This window comes from Neoarius graeffei, chromosome 8 (genome assembly GCF_027579695.1).
Source record: "Neoarius graeffei isolate fNeoGra1 chromosome 8, fNeoGra1.pri, whole genome shotgun sequence".
In the NCBI taxonomy this organism is placed as follows: domain Eukaryota; kingdom Metazoa; phylum Chordata; class Actinopteri; order Siluriformes; family Ariidae; genus Neoarius; species Neoarius graeffei.
The window spans coordinates 76708739-76734440 of record NC_083576.1 but is presented as its reverse complement, the minus strand read 5'-3'; the positions used below and the strand labels follow the sequence as shown (position 1 = coordinate 76734440).

Genomic DNA, 25702 nt, shown 5'->3' with positions numbered 1-25702 from the left:
CTGGGCCGAGGTCAGTATTCAAGGCCGAGGTCACGGTATTTCACCATACGGACCGACCTTAAGCTGGTAAATAATCTCTATTTTTTTCTTTACCAAATTCTAACAGAAAACGAGAGCGCCCAAAAGGGAAAACCGAGCCGAGCCGCCATTTTGAATCCTCATTCACGGCTGTAATGCAAATTGCTTCCTCCTCGGTATACAAGTGCACTTCCATGGCAGGAAAAAAACTACATTTTGCCGCCTATGTAGTCCCCTATTTATACAAAATTGAGTCATTCAGGATTCAGCCATGTTTTTGCTCGGCGTTAGCAACAGTTAGAGGTTTTTTGCTTTCTCCTGAAATGTTTTCTTTTATTTCTTCTTCCTCAGGGTAGTAAAACTCGCTTTCGCTGTGAACACTGTCGTTATCGCTATCCATGCTGTAAAATTAATGCTATTCTCCTGAGAAATGCTGGCAAAAATGTATAAGATTTTTGATAATCTTATAAAAAAAAGATAAATGTTGACAAAAAATGCTACTATGTTTGTTGTTGTTGTGAACGAGCAGGTCGACAGAGGTCCGTAACTGGGGTCCGTATCGTAGGATACGGACCTGCTCGCCAGCCAATCAGAGCGCAGGATTTAATGGAAAACGGACCACGAAAAAAAACCCTGTTTATTTCCCTCACATTAAAGAGGTTGAAGCCAAATAAAGTCATGTAGAAAAAGTAATTTTGCGTGTGTGTGTGTGTGTGTGTGTGAGACTTTCTCTTAAACAAAATCTGTTTTCAGAACACTAAAAATGAAAGAAAATTGAAAGGTAATATTCTTATACACAGCTAAAAATACACTTGGATTTAATTTTATTGAAATATATTAAAATTCATAACTGTAATATTCTTAATGTGATTTTCCAATTAAATATTTTATTTCTTACCAAATGTTCCTACAAGGGTAGGAATATCTGAGAGCTTTAATAGTGTGTGTGTGTGTGTGTGTGTTTTAATTATACCCCCGCTCCAAAGGGGGGGGTATACTGGTTTACCTCTGTCCGTCCATCCATCCATATCTCCGTCCATCCGAAACACCCTTTTTCTCAGCAACCACAAATTCTAGCCACTTGGTACCAAACTTCAGCTTGGGGTTCTATACCGTGTATACCGTTTTCAGGTCTGTCGCACATTGACTTCCTGTTTACCAACTGAACGTATTTATGAAACATATAGCGTGGATTTACAAAATTTTCATAACACATTTCTCAACAACTACAAATCACAACTGCTTGATATTTGGTACCGAGCTTCAGCTTGGGGTTCTATACCGTGTATACCGTTTTCAGGTCTGTTGCACGTCGACTTCCTGTTTACCGACTGAATGTATTTACGAAACATACAGTAGCTATCGCATGGATTTTGACGCTATTTCAAGAAGCAAAATGCTATTTCAAAATGACAGTTTACCAGGATGCTGTTTGAAATCCCTGGGGAGAGACACGGCTCTTTACTTACTTGTTTCAGGGTTCATTATTTGTTGAAGTCAACATTTATAATAATGTGTCCTATTCTTTCAATTGCTTGTATTCTGATATAAGCGAGAGCGGGGGGATACGTAAGTGAGCGGTAGCTCACAGTTGATTTTGTTATATACTACTGAGCAGTGGCGTGCACAGATAGACACGAGGTGGTGCTCAAGCACCTGCCCCTCTGCCCTCTGTCCAAAAAAGTGCCCTTTTTAATTTTTTTTTTTACAGTTTACTGAGGCCAATGTCGACATGATCTTTTAGAAAAGCCGCGGCATTAAAAGCGTGTGTGAAAATAATGTCCCGATGTGTGCCCCCTCCGCACACACACCGGACCTCTGTCTCTCTTGCTCTGTCACGTGAACAAGCGTGCAGTGCATTCAATGTGAGGTTGCAGCAGCATAGCATCCTGGAAGCCACGGCCTTGTCGTAGCGCAGACAACACATCGGGCAGTCAGTCAGCTCTTCCCCTGCCCCACCAGCCAAGTAACACATGAATCGAGTGAAAATGTATTGTTTGCCCTCTAAGCCCAAGCTGTAATTATTTTGTCGTGAAGTAGCCCGTCGCATACAGAAACAACTGCACATACGGTAAGTATTATATTTTTTGCTAGACCATTTTCAGATTTAGGAAAACAAAAATTTCTTTTTCTATTTTGTTCAACTAGAGATTCCTGGCAAAGTCAAAAAGCCTTGATGTAATAAATTAACATTAAGTGGTTGTTTTAAACCTTTACAAACTAAAACGGGTCAGTGGCGACCCGAACACAAGAGGAGGGTTAAATCTCAGACTTTTATAATAAGGTGTTCCACATGCGCAAAAAAGTGCCCTTTTTCCCCCCCATAGCACTTGCCCCCCAAAATGTCTGTGCACGCCACTGCTACTGAGGACCAAATGTCCCCATAAGCATAGTAAAATCTGACAATTTCGACCTTGTGGGGACATTTGGATGGTCCCCACAAGGAAATTGCTTCTGTTGTGTTTTTTAAACAAAACTAAAAAAGTTTCCTTTTCATTACTGAGGTTAGGGTTAGGTGCAGGCACAGCATTAATTAACTGCAGTAATAATTACGTCAATGGAAGGTCCTCACAAGGATAGTGAGACAAACTTTGTGTGTGTGTACAGCTACATGACAGATGGCGGGCTGAGTGTGTATACACGTCAGACACACAAGCACTCCTCCACGCTCCTCCACTGCGAGACCCACACTGACATCGACAGGTAGGATGTGACCTTTGACTTTTCAAACTCTTGACTCAAAATCACGCGCATCATCACGCTGCACTGGCACACGAGTTTTAAAATTCCTTATCATTGACTTGCATTAAAATCTGGATCTCATTTCATTATCTGTAGCCGCTTTATCCTGTTCTACAGGGTCGCAGGCGAGCTGGAGCCTATCCCAGCTGACTACGGGCGAAAGGCGGGGTACACCCTGGACAAGTCGCCAGGTCATCACAGGGCTGACACATAGACACAGACAACCATTCACACTCACATTCACACCTACAGTCAATTTAGTCACCAGTTAAGGCCAATTTATGCTGACAACCCAGTCCTCGCAGACGGTGTCGCAGATAGCGTCTGCGTAGCCCCCCCCCACCTTCGCAGACGCTCTGCGCGCACCTCCCAAAAATTGTGACCACCGCAGAAGCTTCGCAGACAAGAGGGCTCTGATTGGTCCACTCTACATCCGCTGTACACGCACTTCCGCTTCCCTACTTTCCCGGTTTGGTTTGTTTTCACGACCGCCATTTTTAAAAACACGAGCGAAGATGGAGCAGCACGAAGAGCGGTTGATCGAGGAAGTGAGGAAGTACGTACATCTATACGACTCCAGTTCTAGTCATTATAAGTAACCGGAGGATAAACACTCCACTAACCACACCCACCAACTACTCCTAGCGATTTCGCGACTTCGCGCCCCCTTGCGTTGTAGCGGTGAATAACATCGTGCACGCCTATTACTCCCCGCTCAACGATAAATTACAACTGTCTGCGAAAAGCTATCTGCGAAAGCCTTGTCGCAAGAGCATGCAGAGGCCTTCAACCTAACCTGCATGTCTTTGGACTGTGGGGGAAACCGGAGCACCCGGAGGAAACCCACGCGGACACGGGGAGAACATGCAAACTCCGCACAGAAAGGCCCTCGCCGGCCACGGGGCTCGAACCCGGACCTTCTTGCTGTGAGGCGACAGCGCTAACCACTCCACCACCGTGCCGCCAAAATCTGAATCACTGTAGTGAAATATTCGAGTTGATTTGAATATCAACGCAGCTCCAGTGAATATTAATGAGGTTTCTTTGAATATTAATGAAGACATTGTTAATATGAATGAACGTACGATGAACGATTGTTTCACATAAACCATGCGTTTTCTTGCTTTTTGTTAGCAAATAAACTCACAAGCTTGCACAATTAGTGTACTTTTTACGTGTATCGAGAGTAATTTGATTGGTTTTGGTACTTTTTCAAGTTTGCACAACAATTTTTCTAACACGTCTTTCCTTTAAAGCAAGTGACAAAATGAATTCAGTGTCCAATTAAAACGACAAATTATATGAAACGTACAGTTATTTATTGCGCAGCTCCAGACGTTAGGCTTTTAGAAGATTAGCTACAGACCAACAAGAACAAAAACGGATTAGTGTGATATATCAGAGCTGCATATCAGCACATGCCATCTTTAACATCATCTTCACAAGGAAATACAGTACCTTCATCATGCCTGGGTGATCAGAGCCAGTCCAGTCCTCACGTTGCAATACGTCTGTAGGAACAGAGCCGCTATTGTTTGCCTAAAATTTTTTTAATGACGCGTGCACACACACACACACACACACACATAATCATCAGCTTGTGTTTTTCCTCTTTTAGTTCATAAACAACTAGCTTTGCCTTGTTATGGCTACATTTGAGCGTGTGCGTGCGAGCGTGTGCGTGCATGATTGCCTGGAGCATCTTTACTCAATAACAATCAACAATGCACTCAAGCCACCTTTTCAGGAACACACACACACACATATATTATTACGCACATACATAAGTGGAACTAATTAGAGGCAGCCGTCATCTACTTCGTTATTAAAAGCCTCTGAAGACAGCGTGACTCACTGACGGAGCGGAAAGAACAGCGTGGCTAAAAAGCAGCAGCTAAAACAAGAGGAAGAGATTAAAAGATGAAGATCAGAGCGTTAAAAAACCCTCAGCTGTGTGTGTGTGTGTGTGTGTGTGTTTGGAAAGGAAAGTATTGCCGTGACCTCCTGCACTCAGGGGTGTGTACGGATTTTATTTCCAGCTCCATGCATTAGAATACTTAGGAGCATGAACAAACCATGAACTTCAGCATTAACACCATTACATAACGTTAACGTAACAAAGTACACTACCGTTCAAAAGTTTGGGGTCACCCAGACAAGTTTGTGTTTTCCATGAAAAGTCACACTTTTATTTACCACCATAAGTTGTAAAATGAATAGAAAATATAGTCAAGACATTTTTCTGGCCATTTTGAGCATTTAATCGACCCCACAAATGTGATGCTCCAGAAACTCAGGTGGGGTTTACATTAGACCGTATCAGCGGATCATCAGATTAACGTTTTTAAAAACGATTAGCGTGCACACAGCAACACCAATACACGCATACGCTAATCATATGACTAATTAGACGGCGCGTAAGTTGAAATGTGTTCTCCTCACGGGCTCGGCTCCGCAGGCATCCTGCGCTCCAAATCACTCCGCCCTGAACAGCGAGTGCCCTCTGGAGGGTGCGCACTCCGGCCCTGCGCAGCTCACAGAGCGCGCGAGTGAAGCGCACGAGCAGTGATTCGGGACTGAGCCGCTGTGTGTGTGATCCCAGCGCATATCGGGCATGCGCGTCACTTACCACTTGCAAGTGGAAGGATGGCAAGCCTAAAGACAATCATAACTACACAATGGGCAGTATTTGCATCAGTATTTGCAGTATTTTCATACTTTTATACTCTTTAATGAAAGGTGATACAAGGCGGAAGTCCGCGCCGTTTTTCAGCAGTCGCGTCACATGACCAACGCCAGCGAATCAGGAAGGTGGATGTCACAGTGACGTTGTCCAATGACGACGCCAGCTCGAGCTCAGCACAGCGTATCCGCGTATCCTCGATGTTTACGCAGCACCGGATCACATACGAACTGGATTGAATACGTGGGCCCTGGCGGATTCCCGTTTCCCGGCGTTTCCCGGCGTTTTAATGTAAACGGACAGTGCAACCGCGAAGAAAACGAGACAGATACGGTCTAATGTAAACTTGGCCTCAATCTGCTCAAAGGAAGGTCAGTTTTATAGCTTCTCTAAAGAGCTCAACTGTTTTCAGCTGTGCTAACATGATTGTACAAGGGTTTTCTAATCATCCATTAGCCTTCTGAGGCAATGAGCAAACACATTGTACCATTAGAACACTGGAGTGAGAGTTGCTGGAAATGGGCCTCTATACACCTATGGAGATATTGCACCAAAAACCAGACATTTGCAGCTAGAATAGTCATTTACCACATTAGCAATGTATAGAGTGGGTTTCTGATTAGTTTAAAGTGATCTTCATTGGAAAGAACAGTGCTTTTCTTTCAAAAATAAGGACATTTCAAAGTGACCCCAAACTTTTCAACGGTAGTGTAAGTATTTTTAATTTGGAGAACTGCCAAGTTTTAGTTTCGTTTTTATTTCGTGTTTGTTTGAGTTTTTCACGTATGACACAGCAAGCATCTTTGGAGTTTTATTCGTCTTAGAAAATCAGTTTATAAGAGTAATAAACACATTTTATAAGCGTGTTGTTTCATAAAGGACAATGTATCATTGCGAATGTGGAGACATTTTTCGTGGACATTGTATGGAGACATTTTTTTTAACAAGTGTCTCGGTTGTAAGTACACAAGTAAGCATCACAATGCTGTAGAGAGAGAGAGAGAGAGAGAGAGGTGTAATCTGATCTTAGAGCTAGTAGAGTTAATTCAAACGGGGATCCGATCAGGTTTAATAAATGACAACAGTCATTAAATTCATAGTTTAAGCACACAGAAAGACAGCCTAAACATCTGAAACATCAAGTATAGATATCATACAGTACTTATGCATCTACGTACAAATGGTGGAAGGACCTGATTAAACACCCAGCGAGTGTAGCAACGAGAGATGCATACCTAATAAACTGACCAAGAGCTTCATACACACCAGTGCAAAAAAAAGAAAAAGTGTGCCAGGTGTAAGATACTTGAGCTTCGAAATGTCACCGTTCAGCTCTACAGACATCGTAACATCTGGAAAATCAGTGCAGTGCAATAAAATGTAGTGAACAGTGATAAATAAGTCAGTGACCCTCTACTTTTACACCGGATATAAATCTAAACAGGCAGCACGGGTTAGAGGCAGACGGGTTCTTGCATGACGCAGGTGAGGACGGTAAATAAAACAGGAAGTGTGGGTTTATACATGAACGCAAAGGTCAGACATGGAATTAGAGAGAGGTGACGTGTGATGATGTTATCACATAAGTGATAACAGGAACTAACTTGTCTCTCAGATGTTCCACAGCATTAAACCTAAGTGTCTTGAGTGTTGTTCATTAATAAACTAAACACTGCGACTGTTGGCGAATCACTGTCTTACCGTGTGTTTATATGAAAATAATCCACTTCAGGTTGTGCTGTCGCTTCCACGTGAAACCTTATGCATGCGTAGTAGAAGTATAATCTGTGGGGTAGGGGAAAGCTCTTTAAACCGTATTTTGGTGCAAAGTCACAATTGAAAGTGGAGTTACAGTATAGCTCTGGGTATGACTTAGTCCTGGGTACGACTTTAAACTGCAACTGGTGGTGAGTCTCCGGTCCGGGAGGACTTGAATATTGAGGAAAGTTGAGTTACCCCTTAAGCACCATTGCTCCCAGGTCTGCTCTGACCCGGAGTCGTAGCACCTGCTTGGGTTCCAGCTATGGGTTAAATAGTACATCAGCAATAAGGCGCTGGCAGCAGGGTGCTTTTCAGTGCGATGCTGCAGACGGACCCAACAGGGTCAATGGCACACCACCAGATGGCATGCGGAAGAGCCACTCAAATGGCCAATGGATGGCATCACTCCGCAAGTCAGTTGTCACTGTGGGGCAACTTCCATACCCGTCAGGTCTGTGGCAGTTTTGTGCACCACTTGGCATCAGGTCTGGAGGTCCAGAGAGACAACACGATGGGGGCATGACATTGTTTGTCTTACCTTACTGTGCAAGGTGCTTTGTAAGGAGAGGATAATAGTATGTGAGAGCTCACAAGACCAGACATTCCATGGCGGCTTGGCTGGGCCATTAGTGCCGCCGCTGCGGGCGACTCTGTCGCTCTGGTGCGGGCCTCGCGGCCCATCTGCGTTTCTACACAAGATTATAGCTCTCTGCCCATTCAGTTAGATAATGGACGAAGCCATGGTCTAATGGTTAGAGAAGCAACTTTGGGACCAAAAGGTTGCCGGTTTGATTCCCTGGACCAGCAGGAATTGCTGAAGGGCCCCTGAGCAAGGCACCTAACGCCAGGCTGCTCTGGGTATATTGTACATCGTGCTGGATAAGAGTGTTTGCTAAATGGCTGTAATGTACAGTAGATAAGGGCCTGATCTTCCAAGATGGCTGCCGAGTGGTGAGATTTGCCTATAAGGGTTTTACTTCATCTACCATGTGATTCTGGTTCTTTTTCTCTCCTTGCTGGGATTTTCTTGTTAGCAATGTTCAGACCTCTGAAATTAGCCGATCTTGTTCCCGTCATGGTACACAAGTTGTGTGTGCCAGCTTTCTTCTGCTAGTTCAGGGCTCAGCAAACTAAAAGAGCATTTAAGAAACCAAACAAAGCCCAGGAGGGGGAGAGGTGTTCGGTTTCATTTTGATTCTGCCACATTTTTACACAAAATAATCCCTCCATATGTCACCTGTGCTTCCACAACTGCAACATTTGTGGTTAGCACTGTCGCCTCACAGCAAGAAGGTTCTGGGTTCGAGCCCAGTGGCCGACAGGGGCCTTTCTGTGTGGAGTTTGCATGTTCTCCCCGTGTCTGCGTGGGTTTCCTCCGGGTGCTCCGGTTTCCCCCACAGTCCAAAGACATGCGGTTAGGTTAACATGAGGCAGCCTTGGGCTGAAGTGCCCTTGAGTAAGGCACCTAACCCCCAACTGCTCCCCAGGTGCTGTAGCATAGCTCCCCACTGCTCTGAGTATGTGTGTGTGCTCATTGCTCACTTGTGTGTGTGCATGTGTGTGTTCACTGCTTCAGATGGGTTAAATGCAGAGGATGAATTTCACTGTGCTTGAGTGTGCATGTGACAAATAAAGGCTTCTTTTTCTTCTACCACAGAGTATTTGAGGTGTGTTCACCCGGTTTGAACTGGTATCGCACCCCAGACTCCTCCTGTGTGTACTTTGGAGTGTGAACACACACCTTGACGTGATAAATGTTTGTTTCAGAGAGCTGTCTTTGGATTTGAGCACCAAATGTTCACCGCTGACCTAATAAGGACATGTTCTCCAGATCGTCCAGGTGTATTCTGGGAAGCCCGTGCCCAGTATCTGTCAGTATCTGTCAGTATCTGAGTGCGCCAGTCCGAGTGATGTGCCCAATCCGGAGATGATCTAAGTCCTGTTGAGATGTTGCTCCAGGGCAGGAATCCAGCAGGAATTCCTGAAGTTTCTGATATCATGGATAATTTAAAGACCTGGTTCTGTCAAAGCTGCTTGATAGCAGGTGGGGTCATAAATCTTTAGTGCTGTGTTTTCCAGCCAGTTCTTATCAAATCCACTGATGGAGTTGATGATGAAACAGCACGAGCAATAGTCTTCCGTCTTCTTTTCTTTTCTCGTCTCTTTTCTTCTCTTCTCACATAAACAGATTTAAGCCTTAAATTTTTTGATATGGTGATTTATTTATTTATTTATTTATTTTTCTGTGAATGAACATAAGGAGTCTCCAGCGTCAGCGCATTGTAACAGTCAGAGATAAACATGTAACTTTACATTTCCCGACACAGGAAAGTCATCAGAACAGAGGATATTCCAGTCATTTCCATACCAAGCTCCAGTCTTATTAATGTCAAAAGAGAGGCTGGTGAGAGAACGGCTGCTTATAGCTGTCATTTAACAATTATTTGCCGAAGGCGAGGTGAGTATCGGTGGATAATAATTGAGATATAATTGAGGTTATTATTTCAATAATATCGCCTGGCTTTTTTTCATGGTATATCAGTACAGTATATTCCATTCGACTACTGTAGCATGATATTGAACGAGTCGAAGACGAGTAGCTGAAGGGAATATATCTGATATACCATGAAAAAAAGCCAGCCAAGATTGTTGTGGTTTATCAATCCATCCATCCATTATCTGTAGCCGCTTTATCCTGTTCTACAGGGTTGCAGGCAAGCTGGAGCCTATCCCAGCTGACTACGGGCGAAAGGCGGGGTACACCCTGGACAAGTCGCCAGGTTATTGCAGGGCGTTGTTTATTATTATTATTATTATTATTATTATTATTATTCATACGGGGCAGCACGGTGGTGTAGTGGTTAGCGCTGTCACCTCACAGCAAGAAGGTCCGGGTTCGAGCCCCGTGGCCGGCGAGGGCCTTTCTGTGCGGAGTTTGCATGTTCTCCCCGTGTCCGCGTGGGTTTCCTCCGGGTGCTCCGGTTTCCCCCACAGTCCAAAGACATGCAGGTTAGGTTAACTGGTGACTCTAAATTGACCGTAGGTGTGAATGTGAGTGTGAATGGTTGTCTGTGTCTATGTGTCAGCCCTGTGATGACCTGGCGACTTGTCCAGGGTGTACCCCGCCTTTTGCCCGTAGTCAGCTGGGATAGGCTCCAGCTTGCCTGCGACCCTGTAGAACAGGATAAAGCAGCTAGAGATAATGAGATGAGATGAGATTCCTTTTCAACTCGTCTTTCTCTTTCAAAATCTTCCATATTTAACGAAGCAGACTTGGCAGCCATGTTTGTTTACAAATTGTCCCAGTCGCTCACTAGCACGGAAGTTTTACGTCTCCGACGTGTGACATCATGTTATCTCGACAACCATGCAATATCGCAAACCGTATTCAACGCTCATTCTCCATTGGTTAGAGTGACATAATACACGTAGGATAAGCGATACGCGAACAATATTGCATGCTATCAAACCAAATGAATGAAACCCGCTCGAAGGGAATAGAACACGTTTTTATTCCATCGAAAAAGTGTCCTGTATGGATAATAATCACCGATATTCACTGAGCCTGAGGCGGATAATTGTTTCAGTATAAATACACAGGTGATTATTTTTTTTAAAAATTGTATTCTATAAAAATGTATTTCAATCTTCAAAAGCAGCGTGCAAATGTAATAAAGGCGCAGCGCAGACTTGTCACTTATCTACGCCGAGTCACATCTTTAGTGCTTTTCGGAACAGCATTTTCTTTCGTCATTTGTAATTCTTCCTCACTTACGGTGGCAAAGCGATTGGCCGTCATTTTACCGAGTCACTCGAGGTGATTATTGAGAAATAGTCCGAATCCCTCAACCAATCATCCATCCATCCATCCATCCATTATCCATAACTGCTTATCCTGTGCAGGGTCGCAGGCAAGCTGGAGCCTATCCCAGCTGACTACGGGCGAAAGGCGGGTTACACCCTGGACAAGTCGCCAGGTCATCACAGGGCCGACACATAGACACAGACAACCATTCACACTCACATTCACACCTACGCTCAATTTAGAGTCACCAGTTAACCTAACCTGCATGTCTTTGGACTGTGGGGGAAACCGGAGCACCCGGAGGAAACCCACGCGGACACGGGGAGAACATGCAAACTCCGCACAGAAAGGCCCTCGCCAGCCACTGGGCTCGAACCCAGAACCTTCTTGCTGTGAGGCGACAGCGCTAACCACGACACCACCGTACTGCCGCCCCCTTGACCAATCAGTGCACACGATTTCCTACAATCACCTCTGTATTTATACTAAACGTTAATAATACCAGGAACTAACTTGTATGTACAGTATATGGGACGTTCTAGAAGATTAAACGGAATTATAAACGAATAAAAAGGTATCCAGTACCCAAGTGTTTTATTCCGTAGGACATTGTGGCGAAGGCAGTGTTGTGTATGGAATGGCAGTGTTTTCAGCCTGACAGTCTAATGCTGTGTGATGAAACGGTTATGACAAAAGGGTTGTGTGCTTGTGTGAAGAAAAGGTTTGTGGAGTTGTGTTCAGTGTATCAGAGTTTGTGTTGAAGTTGCGTGTATTTGGAGGGAAGATGGTGTAGGCTTCGGTGGGAAAGTAGGACAAACTGGAGAGTGTAAATGCTATTAAGTGTTCACTTTGTAGTGTATGTGTCTCCTTTTGTCTGGGAAACTGAGGATGAGCCCTTCAGCGCAGTTTTGTGTAACACACTGGAGTAACTGGTAGTGGGGTGTGTGTGTGTGTTGAGATTTTCTTTCTTTTGACGCTGTGGGTCTATTTCCTATTTATAAGTATGACAGAATCACCTTAGTGGGACTTTCTGTGACACAAACACAAAAACGCACGCACACACACACATGCACTTGTGCAACACATTAAAATACACACCAACCATCACACACACTCTAAAATGACATCATATCGTGCATATGGTATCTGAATTCCTCTCTAACATCCTGTCCATATAGGGATATTCATATTTCTAGGCTTTGATGCTGTGTGTGTGTGTGTGTGTGGGTTGGAGTGTATCCAGTCTGGGTGTGTAGGGATTTGCCCCAGTTTTTTCTTTCAGTCTTGTTTCCCAGACCCCTTAGTCAGCCAGACAGGAGCTCACATTTCAGAAAAGTGTTTGAACACACACACACACACACACACACGCGCACTCGCATAGTAGTTCCACCAAAGCGCCTGTCAACAGCCTGGAAAGCAAATACTCACCTCATGACAGCAGCCACTGCAGCTCAGCGTGATCATCTCATATTAACTACAGCAGTAATGGCTTAGCTTCTGCACCAGTAACCGGGACATTCTGAGTTCAAATCCCACAGCTGTCGCAGAGCCCCGATTGAACTTTTAAACAAGGCACTGAAAGTTGAGCCGAAACTGAAATTTATATTTACTCCAAATGGCCATCTTCAGGGTCGAAGATGGCCATGACTTCATCTCATCTCATTATCTGTAGCCGCTTTATCCTTCTACAGGGTCGCAGGCAAGCTGGAGCCTATCCCAGCTGACTATGGGCGAAAGGCGGGGTACACCCTGGACAGGTCGCCAGGTCATCACAGGGCTGACACATAGACACAGACAACCATTCACACTCACATTCACACCTACGGTCAGTTTATGCCGCTTTTCCACTACCAACGCGGCTGAGTTGGGCTGAGCTGTGCGGTGCTGAGTTGGGCTGAGTCGAGCTGAGCGGGGCTGTTGGAGTTGCATTTCGACTACAACCGCGCTGAACCGTGCTGGCTGGAAGTGGGTGGACACATTGGGTGGAGTTAGCGAAAGTGGGTGGACGTCACGTGATGTCGTTAGGCGGCGCAAACAGTGACATCAGTGAGCTTTTAAGCGGTAGTCTCACGACCCGGAGAGTAAACAATAAACATGGAGGACATGGAGTCGTTAGTGTTGCTGGTCTTGGTGCTGTGGCTTGTTGTCACCGACAACGCCAACAGATACTGGCAAGAGCGTATAGATGAGGCGAGGCGCATAAGGCTTCAGAAATTCTCGTAATTCTTCTTCTTCTTCCGGGTTTACGGTGTTTACAGATCCCAGCGTGCTCGCGGGGCATGTGTGGGCATGTGAGGACACTCCTCCTCACCAATCAGTGCACAGGGGAGTGTCTCCTCATGCCCCTAGCCCCACTCGGCTCGGTTTGACTCGCTTCAGCCCCACTCCAAAACCGTGCGAGTTTTGGGTGCTGGGTAGGGCTGAAGCGAGCTGAGTCGTGCTGCTCTGAGGTAGTCGAAACGCAAGCCGTTTCGGGCTGAAGTGAGCTGAAAAAGGGTAGTGGAAAAGGGCCATTAGAGTCACCAGTTAACCTAACCTGCATGTCTTTGGACTGTGGGGGAAACCGGAGCACCCGGAGGAAACCCACGCAGACATGGGGAGAACATGCAAACTCCGCACAGAAAGGCCCTCGCCGGCCACGGGGCTCGAACCCGGACCTTCTTGCTGTGAGGTGACAGCGCTAACCACTACACCACCGTGCCGCCCGCCATGACTTCAATTATTTGAATTTAAAGTCATGACTTGCACGTGACTTGGATTAGAGTCACGGCTGCGCAGCCGTCAGCCTCACCCTCTTGTCCCGACCTAACTGGGTCCCGGGGCAAGACGGAATCAAGACGGCTGGAGCTAGGTCAGGATGCAGTGGATGACTGACCGTGTTCTACATGTTGCTCTGTGCCCTGATCGCACTCCACAAACACTTTGCTGGGTCCGCCTTCTTGCCCGTTGAACCACAAGGTGGTGTTCTCCTCCACGCAGTCTGCCAAATCCAGTCTTCAGTCGTTAACCTGACCAGGAGGAGTGAGGGGTTGCTAGTGCTTGCTCAAGGCACTACCCCAGGCTAGTGGAGGGAAGGAGATGCCTTCCTACTCCATTGCATGGTGGTCAAGGACGGCACATGCCCACTCAATTCAATACACATCTGGTGTCTGAGGTATGCATCTTGTTTTGCGAATGTTTCGGAGCTACCAGGGTAATATTCCATAATTCTGGTTTATACGGTACATGATGTATGGAGCAGCATTGCTAACATACTTGCATGCATACTTCCTATACATCTGCAGGATTAAAACCGACATCCAATAGATGGCACATCATAGCCCCAACGTCCCTGTTCAAGAAGTCATACTGTAAAATGTTTTGCGAGTTCATGCACTGTGATGTTTAACACACCAATGAGCTCTATTAAAACTTTTGAATGTTGTCATGTCATGATCTGTCTCAAATTGAAAACTCTGACCTTGCATTCAAAAGTGGTTGCTTAATCCGGAATATTTAGAAGATTGCTCTGCAAAACGGAGCATTCAGTAGGTTTGAAGACTGTATGAGACAGTGTTGTGGTCGAGTTACTCAACCTCGAGTCCGAGTCCAGTCTCGAGTCCCCAGTGTTCAAGTCCGTCATTCAAGAAAATTTAGTGTCAAGTCCACTATCGATCCGAGTCTGAGAACAAGACTCCAACTGCACCATTTGACAGTGGCTGTTGCTGCCTTTATGTGAAACCGTCTCTGCTATTGTGTTGGACTAACGTTACTGCTCGAAAAAAATCTCATCTCATCTCATTATCTCTAGCCGCTTTATCCTGTCCTACAGGGTCGCAGGCAAGCTGGAGCCTATCCCAGCTGACTACGGGCGAAAGGCGGGGTACACCCTGGACAAGTCGCCAGGTCATCACAGGGCTGACACATAGACACAGACAACCATTCACACTCACATTCACACCTACGGTCAATTTAGAGTCACCAGTTAACCTAACCTGCATGTCTTTGGACTGTGGGGGAAACCGGAGCACCCGGAGGAAACCCACGCGGACACGGGGAGAACATGCAAACTCTGCACAGAAAGGCCCTCACCGGCCACGGGGCTCGAACCCGGACCTTCTTGCTGTGAGGCGACAGTGCTAACCACTACACCACCGTGCCGCCCGCTCGAAAAAAATAAAGAAAAAAAATCAGAGTCTCCAATTTACGAGTCCGAATGCAGTTAATGCATGAGTCCAAGTCTGAGTCATCAGTGCTCAAGTCCAAGTCAAGTCATGAGTCCTTAAAATTGGGGCATGAGTCGGACTCGAGTCCGAGTCCTGGACTCGAATACTACAACCCCGATTCCAAAAAAGTTGGGACAAAGTACAAATTGTAAATAAAAACGGAATGCAATGATGTGGAAGTTTCAAAATTCCATATTTTATTCAGAATAGAACATAGATGACATATCAAATGTTTAAACTGAGAAAATGTATCATTTAAAGAGAAAAATGAGGTGATTTTAAATTTCATGACAACAACACATCTCAAAAAAGTTGGGACAAGGCCATGTTTACCACTGTGAGACATCCCCTTTTCTCTTTACAACAGTCTGTAAACGTCTGGGGACTGAGGAGACAAGTTGCTCAAGTTTAGGGATAGGAATGTTAACCCATTCTTGTCTAATGTAGGATTCTAGTTGCTCAACTGTCTTAGGTCTTTTTTGTCGTATCTTCCGTTTTATGATGCGCCAAGTGTTTTCTATGGGTGAGAGATCTGGACTGCAGGCTGGCCAGTTCAGTACCCGGACCCTTCTTCTACGCAGCCATGATGCTGTAATTGATGCAGTATGTGGTTTGGCATTGTCATGTTGGAAAATGCAAGGTCTTCCCTGAAAGAGATGTCGTCTGGATGGGAGCATATGTTGCTCTAGAACCTGGATATACCTTTCAGCATTGATGATGTCTTTCCAGATGTGTAAGCTGCCCATGCCACACGCACTAATGCAACCCCATACCATCAGAGATGCAGGCTTCTGAACTGAGCGCTGATAACAACTCGGGTCGTCCTTCTCCTCTTTAGTCCGAATGACACGGCGTCCCTGATTTCCATAAAGAACTTCAAATTTTGATTCGTCTGACCACAGAACAGTTTTCCACTTTGCCACAGTCCATTTTAAATGAGCCTTGGCCCAGAGAAGACGTCTGCGCTTCTGGATCATGTTTAGATACGGCTTCTTCTTTGAACTATAGAGTTTCAGCTGGCAACGGCGGATGGCACAGTGAATTGTGTTCACAGATAATGTTCTCTGGAAATATTCCTGAGCCCATTTTGTGATTTCCAATACAGAAGCATGCCTGTATGTGATGCAGTGCCGTCTAAGGGCCCGAAGATCACGGGCACCCAGTATGGTTTTCCGGCCTTGACCCTTACGCACAGAGATTCTTCCAGATTCTCTGAATCTTTTGATGAAAATTCTGCTCATACTGCCATTTATTTATTTATATTTATATTTATACTGATAATTACTATACTGTCAGACTGCTGTTCCCGTTTACATTGTTCATTCTGTTTATATTGTCATTCGTCACATTTAAATTTATACCGTTAATTCTGTTCACACTGCCACATTTGCACTTTCTGGATTGCCACTGTCTTGTCTTTTCTTAGATAGCTTTAGCTTGTGTGTGTAAACCCCCCCCGGGGTTCCCCCCCCCCCTTTTTCCTTTTTATAGTTTATATCTTGTACCTATATTTTATATTTCATGTTTATTACTGTTTGCACTGCGGATAAGAGGGAAACGCAAATTCAATTCTCTGTATGTCCTGCACATATGGCATTATTGACAATAAAGTTGACTTGAACTTGAACTTGATATTATGCACTGTAGATGAGGATATGTTCAAACTCTTTGTAATTTTACACTGTCGAACTCCTTTCTGATATTGCTCCACTATTTGTCGGCGCAGAATTAGGGGGATTGGTGATCCTCTTCCCATCTTTACTTCTGAGAGCCGCTGACACTCCAAGATGCTCTTTTTATACCCAGTCATGTTAATGACCTATTGCCAATTGACCTAATGAGTTGCAATTTGGTCCTCCAGCTGTTCCTTTTTTGTACCTTTAACTTTTCCAGCCTCTTATTGCCCCTGTCCCAACTTTTTTGAGATGTGTTGCTGTCATGAAATTTCAAATGAGCCAATATTTGGCATGAAATTTCAAAATGTCTCACTTTCGACATTTGATATGTTGTCTATGTTCTATTGTGAATACAATATCAGTTTTTGAGATTTGTAAATTATTGCATTCCGTTTTTATTTACAATTTGTACTTTGTCCCAACTTTTTTGGAATCGGGGTTGTGCAAGCCTGGTATGAGAGGCTTTTGAAATTCAAACTAGCACTCAGTAACGGTCTGGAATAGAACATGGATATGTGATTTGAAACACAGTGCTAGTTTGTTTCATCAGTTGTGGACGCTGTGTCACATGGTGATATACTGCCACAACTACACTGCCTGGCCAGAAAAAGGAAAAAAAAAAAGTTGCCATTTGGATTTAAATAAGCAAATAGTAATAGGAAGAGCCTTTGACTGCATAATGACTGCAGTGATTAATGTTTCAGCAGGCAACAATTTAACCCTAACTGATGCAGTGAGTAGCTTCTCATTTCTTAAACAACCATCTCAAGAGACGTATCCCATGCTCATGGAAAAGATGTTACCGTGTTTCAGAAGAATGAAGTTATTGGCCTGCATCAAGCAAAGAAAACCATCCATAAGATAGTGGTGGACCGTCAACTTCACGGAAGAAATGGAGTCGGGAAAAAAAAATCTTGACTGGTCATGATCAGAGATCACTTAAAATCTTGGTGAAGTCGAATCATAAAAAAAATCAACAGTTGAACTCATGACTATGTTTAATAGTGAAAGTAAGAGCATTTCCACATGCACAGTGTGACAAGGATTTGGACTAAACTGCTGTGTGTCCATAAGAAAACCACTTATTAGTCCGGATAATTGGAAGAAAAGGATTCAGTTTGCTAGGGAGTATAAAGATTGGGAGCAAAGGAAAAAGGTCATGTGGTTTGATAAGTCCAGATTGACCCTATACCAGAGTGTCAAGGTAAGAAGGGAAGCACATGAAATGTACACTACCGTTCAAAAGTTTGGGGTCACCCAGACAATTTTGTGTTTTCCATGAAAAGTCACACTTTTATTTACCACCATAAGTTGTAAAATGAATAGAAAATATAGTCAAGACATTTTTCTGGCCATTTTGAGCGTTTAATCGACCCCACAAATGTGATGCTCCAGAAACTCAATCTGCTCAAAGGAAGGTCAGTTTTATAGCTTCTCTAAAGAGCTCAACTGTTTTCAGCTGTGCTAACATGATTGTACAAGGGTTTTCTAATCATCCATTAGCCTTCTGAGGCAATGAGCAAACACATTGTACCATTAGAACACTGGAGTGAGAGTTGCTGGAAATGGGCCTCTATACACCTATGGAGATATTGCACCAAAAACCAGACATTTGCAGCTAGAATAGTCATTTACCACATTAGCAATGTATAGAGTGGATTTCTGATTAGTTTAAAGTGATCGTCATTGAAAAGAACAGTGCTTTTCTTTCAAAAATAAGGACATTTCAACGTGACCCCAAACTTTTGAACGGTAGTGTATCCATCATGCATCGTGTCAACTGTACAAGCCTCTGGAGGTAGTGTTATGATCTGTAGCTGTGTCATTTGGTCAGGTCGAGGCTCAACAACGTTACAGGGCAATAAAATGAAGTCATCTGACGACCTGAATGTACTGAATGACCAGGTTATCACATCATCACATGCTTCCCTGATGGCCTGGGCATAAAACTAAGGCTTAAATTGTGAAAGAGTGGCTCAGGAAGCATGAGGAGTCATTTCCACACATAAACTGGCCTCCACAGAGTCCTGACCTTAACCCCGTTGAATGTCTTTGGGATGCTGGAGAAGACTTTTACGGAATGGCTCGACTTTCCCGTCATCAATACAAGATCTCGGCGAAAAACGAATGCAACTCTGGATGGAAAATGTGTTGTGACGTTGCATTCGCTGTAAGGTTGTTGAAACCATGCCACAGTGAATGTGCGCTGTAATCAAAGCTAAAGCGGGCCAACGAAATATTAGAGCGAGGCACATTTTTATTTTTGATGGTAATAGTGCATCAGAACCCACATAAACAAGTATGTTTGAGATGAAACTGGGGGGAAAAAAAACTACATTTTAAATGTGTGTGTGTGTTTCTGTTTGCATGGTTTGTTGAATTATAGTGGAGATTCCAACAGATTGTGCTGTGGTATTGCGGCTGGTGTGTCATGTGTGCAGTTTTCAGGAGCTCCAAAACAAAAATCCCCAACTCAATCATGATTTTGATCTATAACCCAAATTACAACTGAATATTGAACTGAACATTTCAGATCTCATCAAAACAGAAGAGACTGAAAATTAAAAATGTCATTCTTGTGGGGGGAAAAAAAGGCATTTTGGTTTAATGTTTAATAAAAGGAGGAATTGATGAAAATGAGGAAAGATGATAAGGGATGAGATGCACACGGGGGTTGTTTAAAGAAAGAGAGGGGGAAAAGGGAGAGAGGAGATGAGAGAAGGAGTGGGAGAGAAAAGGGGAATGAGAATTGAAGAGGGGCAGAGAGAAGAAGAGTGAGAGTCGTGGAATAAAAGGAAGAGGCGGACAGTGGAGGATTGGAAGTAAGAGAAAGAATCAGAGTGGCAGAGAGATCAGGAGAGACAGAGAGAGACACTTTGGGTGAGAGGGATGGCAGGCTCTTCAGACTGAGAGGAGATGAAGTAAATCGCTTTCTCTGTCTCACGCTCCTGTGGCACCCGGGGGTTGTCCCCCCCCCACACACACACACATAGAGAGAGAGAGAGAGCAGATACACTCTGAAAGGCACTCAGAAATACACACTTCTCTCTGTTTAGGACCTTTTGTATCGAGCTGCGTTTGCATTCAGAGCTCAAACCACACAGGAACGCACGAGCAACACCAGCCACACTGTTTATACCAAAGTACATCATCTCAGATGTGACAAACAGAGTATGTCAGTGTATGGGGGGCATTTTCTTTTCTATCTTGGTTGGAAGCAAATATTGAACAAGTTTTGACATCGTGGGGACTTTTGGCTGGTCCCCACAAATATCTAACAGGTTTTGACTTTGTGAGGACTTTTGCACCTTACACACAGCACATACACCAAGTCTGTGCACCTTACCTTACCTTGCAATACTTCATCTCATCTCATTATCTGTAGCCGCTTTATCCTGTTCTACAGGGTCGCAGGCAAGCTGGAGCCCATCCCAGCTGACTACGGGCGAAAGGCGGGGTACACCCTGGACGAGTCGCCAGGTCATCACAGGGCTGACACATAGACACAGACAACCATTCACACTCACATTCACACCTACAGTCAATTTAGAGTCACCAGTTAACCTAACCTGCATGTCTTTGGACTGTGGGGGAAACCGGAGCACCCGGAGGAAACCCACGCGGACACGGGGAGAACATGCAAACCCCACACAGAAAGGCCCTCGCTGGCCACGGGGCTCGAACCCGGACCTTCTTGCTGTGAGGCGACAGCGCTAACCACTACACCACCGTGCTGCCCCTGCAATACTTCATAATGTGTAATATTTTATTTTATAATGTGACTCTCTCGTGCAATAATTTATAATGTGCAATAGTTTATAATGTGACTCTCTCTGTGAAATACTTTATAATGTGCAATGAGCAATACCTCACTCCATAATGTGTAACACAACACATACACCTCAGGACTGTGCACCTTACCCCCATTACACCCTCCCCCCTCTTTTTTTTTCCCTCTCTCTCCACGCTATTTGCACTGTTATTGGAAATGCTTTAATCTCATTGTACATGTGTATAGTGACAATAAAGGCATTCTATTCTATTCTACTTTTGGCTGGTCCCCATAAATATTGAACAGGTTTTGACATTGTGGGGACTTTTGGCTGGTCCCCACAAATATCTAACAGGTTTTGACATTGTGAGGACTTTTGGCTGGTCCCCATAAATATTGAACAGGTTTTGACATTGTGGGGACATTTGGCTGGTCCTCACAAATATCTAACAGGTTTTGACATTTGGGGATTTTTGGCTGGTCCCCTCAAATATCCAACAGGTTTTGACATTGTGGGGACTTTTGGCTGGTCCCTACAAATATCCAACAGGTTTTGACATTTGGGGATTTTTGGCTGGTCCCCACAAATATCTAACAGGTTTTGACTTTTTGGGGACTTTTGTTTTTCTTCATGTTTTTTTTTTTTTTTTAATACTTGCAGCTTTTATTTGTAAACAAACAAATAAAGACATGAGCTCAATGTTTCTAACAAATGAATAGAGACATGAGCTCAATGTGACTAAAGTTAGGCTTAGCTTTAGGTGTAGCTTAACATGAATTAGTGACATTAATAATTGCGTCAATGGAAGGTCCTTATAAAGACAGTATGCATGTGTTTGTTTGACTTCCTGCCTGTCAATAATAGGCTTTTCAAAATGTTTGTGAAACAGTGCAGATGTGGTAAAGGATAACAGAAACAGATTTTTTGGAGTAAATAAGGCTATAGCGAGTCTCCTCCACTACTGCGTGTGTTTGCCTGGGGCTCACTGGATGACATCATCTCGTCACTCTTCTTTATAATGTAATTTGTTTACAAATGTGCTCGTGTTTTTTCAAACCTTTCAGCGTCTCTACATGGCAGAAAGACATCAGCAAGCAATATGTACGATATTCAAGCTTTGCAAGCATCAGCAATGTTGGGAGTAAACTGCTAATACCATTGGTTTATATTTCAGGGATTAATTTCACATTTTCTTCCAGGAATATTTTTACTGTTGATGTTTTTGTAATGGCAAACAAGATCACACCAAGGTAAGTTTCTTAAATTGTGATCACGACACCTAAAGTCTGATGTTACAGGCTCCTCAGTTCCAGACGTGCAGCTCAGAAACCGAACCGAATTTGTCAACTCGAAAAGAATTCTTTTTCCTGGAGACAAGTGCGGAAAGTTCCGGAGACAAGTGCGGAAAGTTCCAGATCCAAGCAGGTACCTGCATCATAACTGTGGAAAAGAGCTAAGAGATTCTTAAAGTGATCAGATCCAGATGTGTGATGGGGTGTGAGGGTGTGTGTGGAGGGGGGGGTGACCCTGAAATGTTGCTAATGCTGGCTGGGGCCTGAGACAAAAAGCTCTAAAGCTACTGTTAGTGCTTCAGAGAGAAAGAAAATGAGAGAGATCTTAATTCAGTGCAGTGCATTGTGTGTTTTTTTTGTTTGTTTTTTGGAGGACATCTTTTAGAAAAAGCCTTGCTATAGACAGAGGCTTTTTGTGTTGTAATTTGTCTTACAAAAGCATCTTGAGCTTATTAGAGTTCAAACTGGAATAATGAAAAACAAGCAAGATGGCACACACAGTCCGAAGTGTTGTTTTGCTCTGGCTGAGCTGCAGCCTCGGATGAACAGATCCTCCATACGCCCCGAGCACATTTGCACGTCTGTTGGTCATGGAACCGAAGATAAGGGCAACAAAATCAACTGAAAGAAGGGAGCCAACTTCCTCTCTGCGGCAGGACTCCGGACAAACCAAAGAGAGCGGCTCCGGAGGGGGGCTTAGCAAACACAGCACGGTGGACCCCCTCTCTAAACAACAGGGAGAGAAAGGGATGCAGAGAATGGGGCGGTGTGACCCCTCTTATCTGTCATCAACTGGAGGAAATGGCCTCTTCAGTCTCTTCCTCTCCCCCTGCTGATCCTTATTCTGAATGAGTGACAGCCAGGCAGAGACACTTCAGAGCTCGTTATCAATCAACTCTTTATCAGATTGAAATCTTGCAGTGCAAATGAGCACCATTTCTTGGGCAAGTGTAGATGGTGTGGGAGTTTCTTACTTGGTTTTGTTCGAGAAAAGCAGTCAGTCATTTACTAACCTCATAATCTGAGGACCCTTGGTCACAATATGCTCATACTGACTATTCATTGAACACAGTACCATTTGATTTTCTTATTCTACTCCTGCTTCTTCTTCTTCTTCTTTAGTGTTCTGCCTGATGGCAGGCCCACTCTGACGGCTTCAGCTGTCAAAGTTTCTAGGGAAGGATTACAGTAGTGCTTTCCCATTACCCCCACTTGATTTTACCCTTCTACAGTTTGTAATCGCAATAGACTCCATCTATATGGTTTCCCTTTTTGAGTCTGGTTCCTCTCAATGTTTCTTCCTCTTGTCCTTTGTCCTGGCCACTTGCTTAAGGATATACTGCTAAAGCTGCAAAGTTGATTCTGCTTCAAATCGGGCAGCTGTTTTATTGAAGCTACCTTGCAACTATCCCAAATCCAAAGCACTAGAATTATTCTACTGGTCACCCATTTAATACAAAAGCTTGCAGGATTATGAGTTTTGGTATGAGTCAAGCTTGACATCAACAGGACTTTCTTCTTCTGCACTTGTCCAGTGTGTTCTGGATTGGGAACCCTTGGTTCCAAGGGTTTCTTGGCTAAGTAAGTACAGCCGGCTAACCACTCCTCTGCTGCACTGCTTTTAATCCTGGACAATTTAGAGTAGCCAGTTATCCTAACTGCATGTCTTTGGACTGTGAACCCAGAGGAAACCCACACGGATACGGGGAGAACATGCAAATTTCACATAGAAACCACACAAGCCATGAGGTTCGAACCCGGAACCTTCTTGCTGTGAGGCAACAGTGCTAACCACTGAACCACCATGTTCCCCCAACAGGACGTAATGGTACACAATGGTTGGTTTGCAGTACTATTTCCTGCTTTTTGCTCATTACTGATGGTTAAATGGACCACAAGCTGGCCTGTTGGTTAGCGTGTCCGCCTCTTGACTGGGAGATCGTGAGTTCTACTTGTGGTTGGGTCATACCAAAGACTATAATAAAATTGGTACCTATTGCTATCTGGCAAGGCATGCTGCAATACAAGTGGGGAGTCAGACTCTCATGGTTACCAGAGGACTAGCCCCCCACTGTAACCCTAGCTGTGTCGGCAAGAAGCCTAGGGCTATAGAAGCGGAGATCGGCGCTGCCCAATGCGCTTTAAGGGCCTGGTTAGTACTGGGATGAGAGACTGCCTGGGAAGACCAGGTCCAGGCATGGGAGGGACTGTGACTTTTGACTTTCTTTTGATGGTTAAATGAACCATATCTATATACAAAAAAAAAAAAACCCTGCAGATGAGTGGTTTGTTCCTGCTAAGTTTGCACCATCAAAAGGATTTTATTTAATATTTTATATCAGTTACTATTTTTGTCAACATTTACACATTAGTTCATTTATTCCTCTTCAGTAACTGCTTCCTAGAGCCTATGACACAGGAAACACAGCAAATACACCAGTCCATTGCAGGACACCATACAAAATTCAAGATTGCTTTATTGTCACACACTATTCTTTACAGCAAGGGGAAATTTACAGAAGCCAGTCCACAGACTGGCATGTTTTCAGAGGTAGGGGAAACCAGAGAACCTAGAGGAAACCCACACAACCTTGGACCCCAGAGCTCTGAGGCAGGAACACCACCTGCTGCACCACAGTGGTACTTGTCAGCACTCAGCTGAGAGTAAAATAGTTTTATTGTTGTCACTGTCTTGGCATTATCGTCACCTTTTGTTACAACTAATGTAACAACCCCTGATCAGACAAATTTTCTTTTCTTTTTTTACAATCATTTAAACAATGGCTTCTTTGTGGGCCATAATGATGCAGTCATTTGTCACTTTTACTATCATCTCTCAAGTTGGTGGAAAATGAGCTGGAATTAAAACCCTAGGTGGCAGGGTGCTGAAGTAGATAGGGTTGCCACCTCATAGCTCGAGGGTGCTTTGCTCAATCCTAAACTCGGATTACTATCTGTGGCATTTTGCATATTCTCCCGTCTGTGTCTTCCAAGTTCTCTGGTCTATTTCAACCAATCAGAAATGTGCCAGTAGGTGGACAACCGAAGATAAATTGTCCCTAGGTGTGAATGAATATTTGGATGTGTGTATACCAGGTAATATGGTTCAGATCCATCACCACTCGAACCAGGATAAAGCAGTTACTAAAGGTTAGCATGGAATTCAGTACTGACTTGCGAGAAGTTACAGTATTCATCTTCAGGCTCTTCTTGTTAAGATTGGATGGTAGTGACGGATGTTGGCTATTCCATAGCCACACGCCTTCTGATCTGATGAGACACACAAAGTCCAGCCTGACTCCAGTTTTGTATTACATTACCGGTATTTAGCAGACGCTCTTATCCAGAGTGACGTACAACATACCCAGAGAAGCCTGGGGAGCAGTTGGGGGTTAGGTGCCTTGCTCAAGGGCACTTCAGCCATTCCTGCTGGTCCAAGGAATAGAACTGGCAACCTTTTGGTCCCAAAGCTGCTTTTTTAACCATTAGGTCATGGCTTTCCCCATGCAAAGCTCTTTACACTCCAGAAAACAACAGTGGAAGGGTTTCACAATCTTAATAACACTGTTCCACAGGCACTGAAGTGCCAGCCCACCCAACAGCCTATTCAGGTGCTAATCGAGAAGAGACAGAGAAAGAATGAAGGAAGGACCTTCAAGGTCGCGCCCCCAATGAATCCAGTTGTAGCATATTACTGTACTTGTAAAGCCTTGTGTTTGTTCACACCTTTCTCAGTGAACATAAGTT

The 25702-nt window shown here is 44.2% G+C and overlaps 1 protein-coding gene across 1 annotated transcript in view; it reads left to right on the top strand.

Moving 5' to 3' along the window:
* The window catches only part of nav2b (neuron navigator 2b), a 342800-nt gene that overhangs the window by 165561 nt on the left and 151537 nt on the right, over positions 1-25702 (top strand). Inside the window, 1 exon segment of the mRNA XM_060926744.1 lies at positions 2626-2721. Coding sequence (XP_060782727.1) covers positions 2626-2721 — 96 coding nt within the window.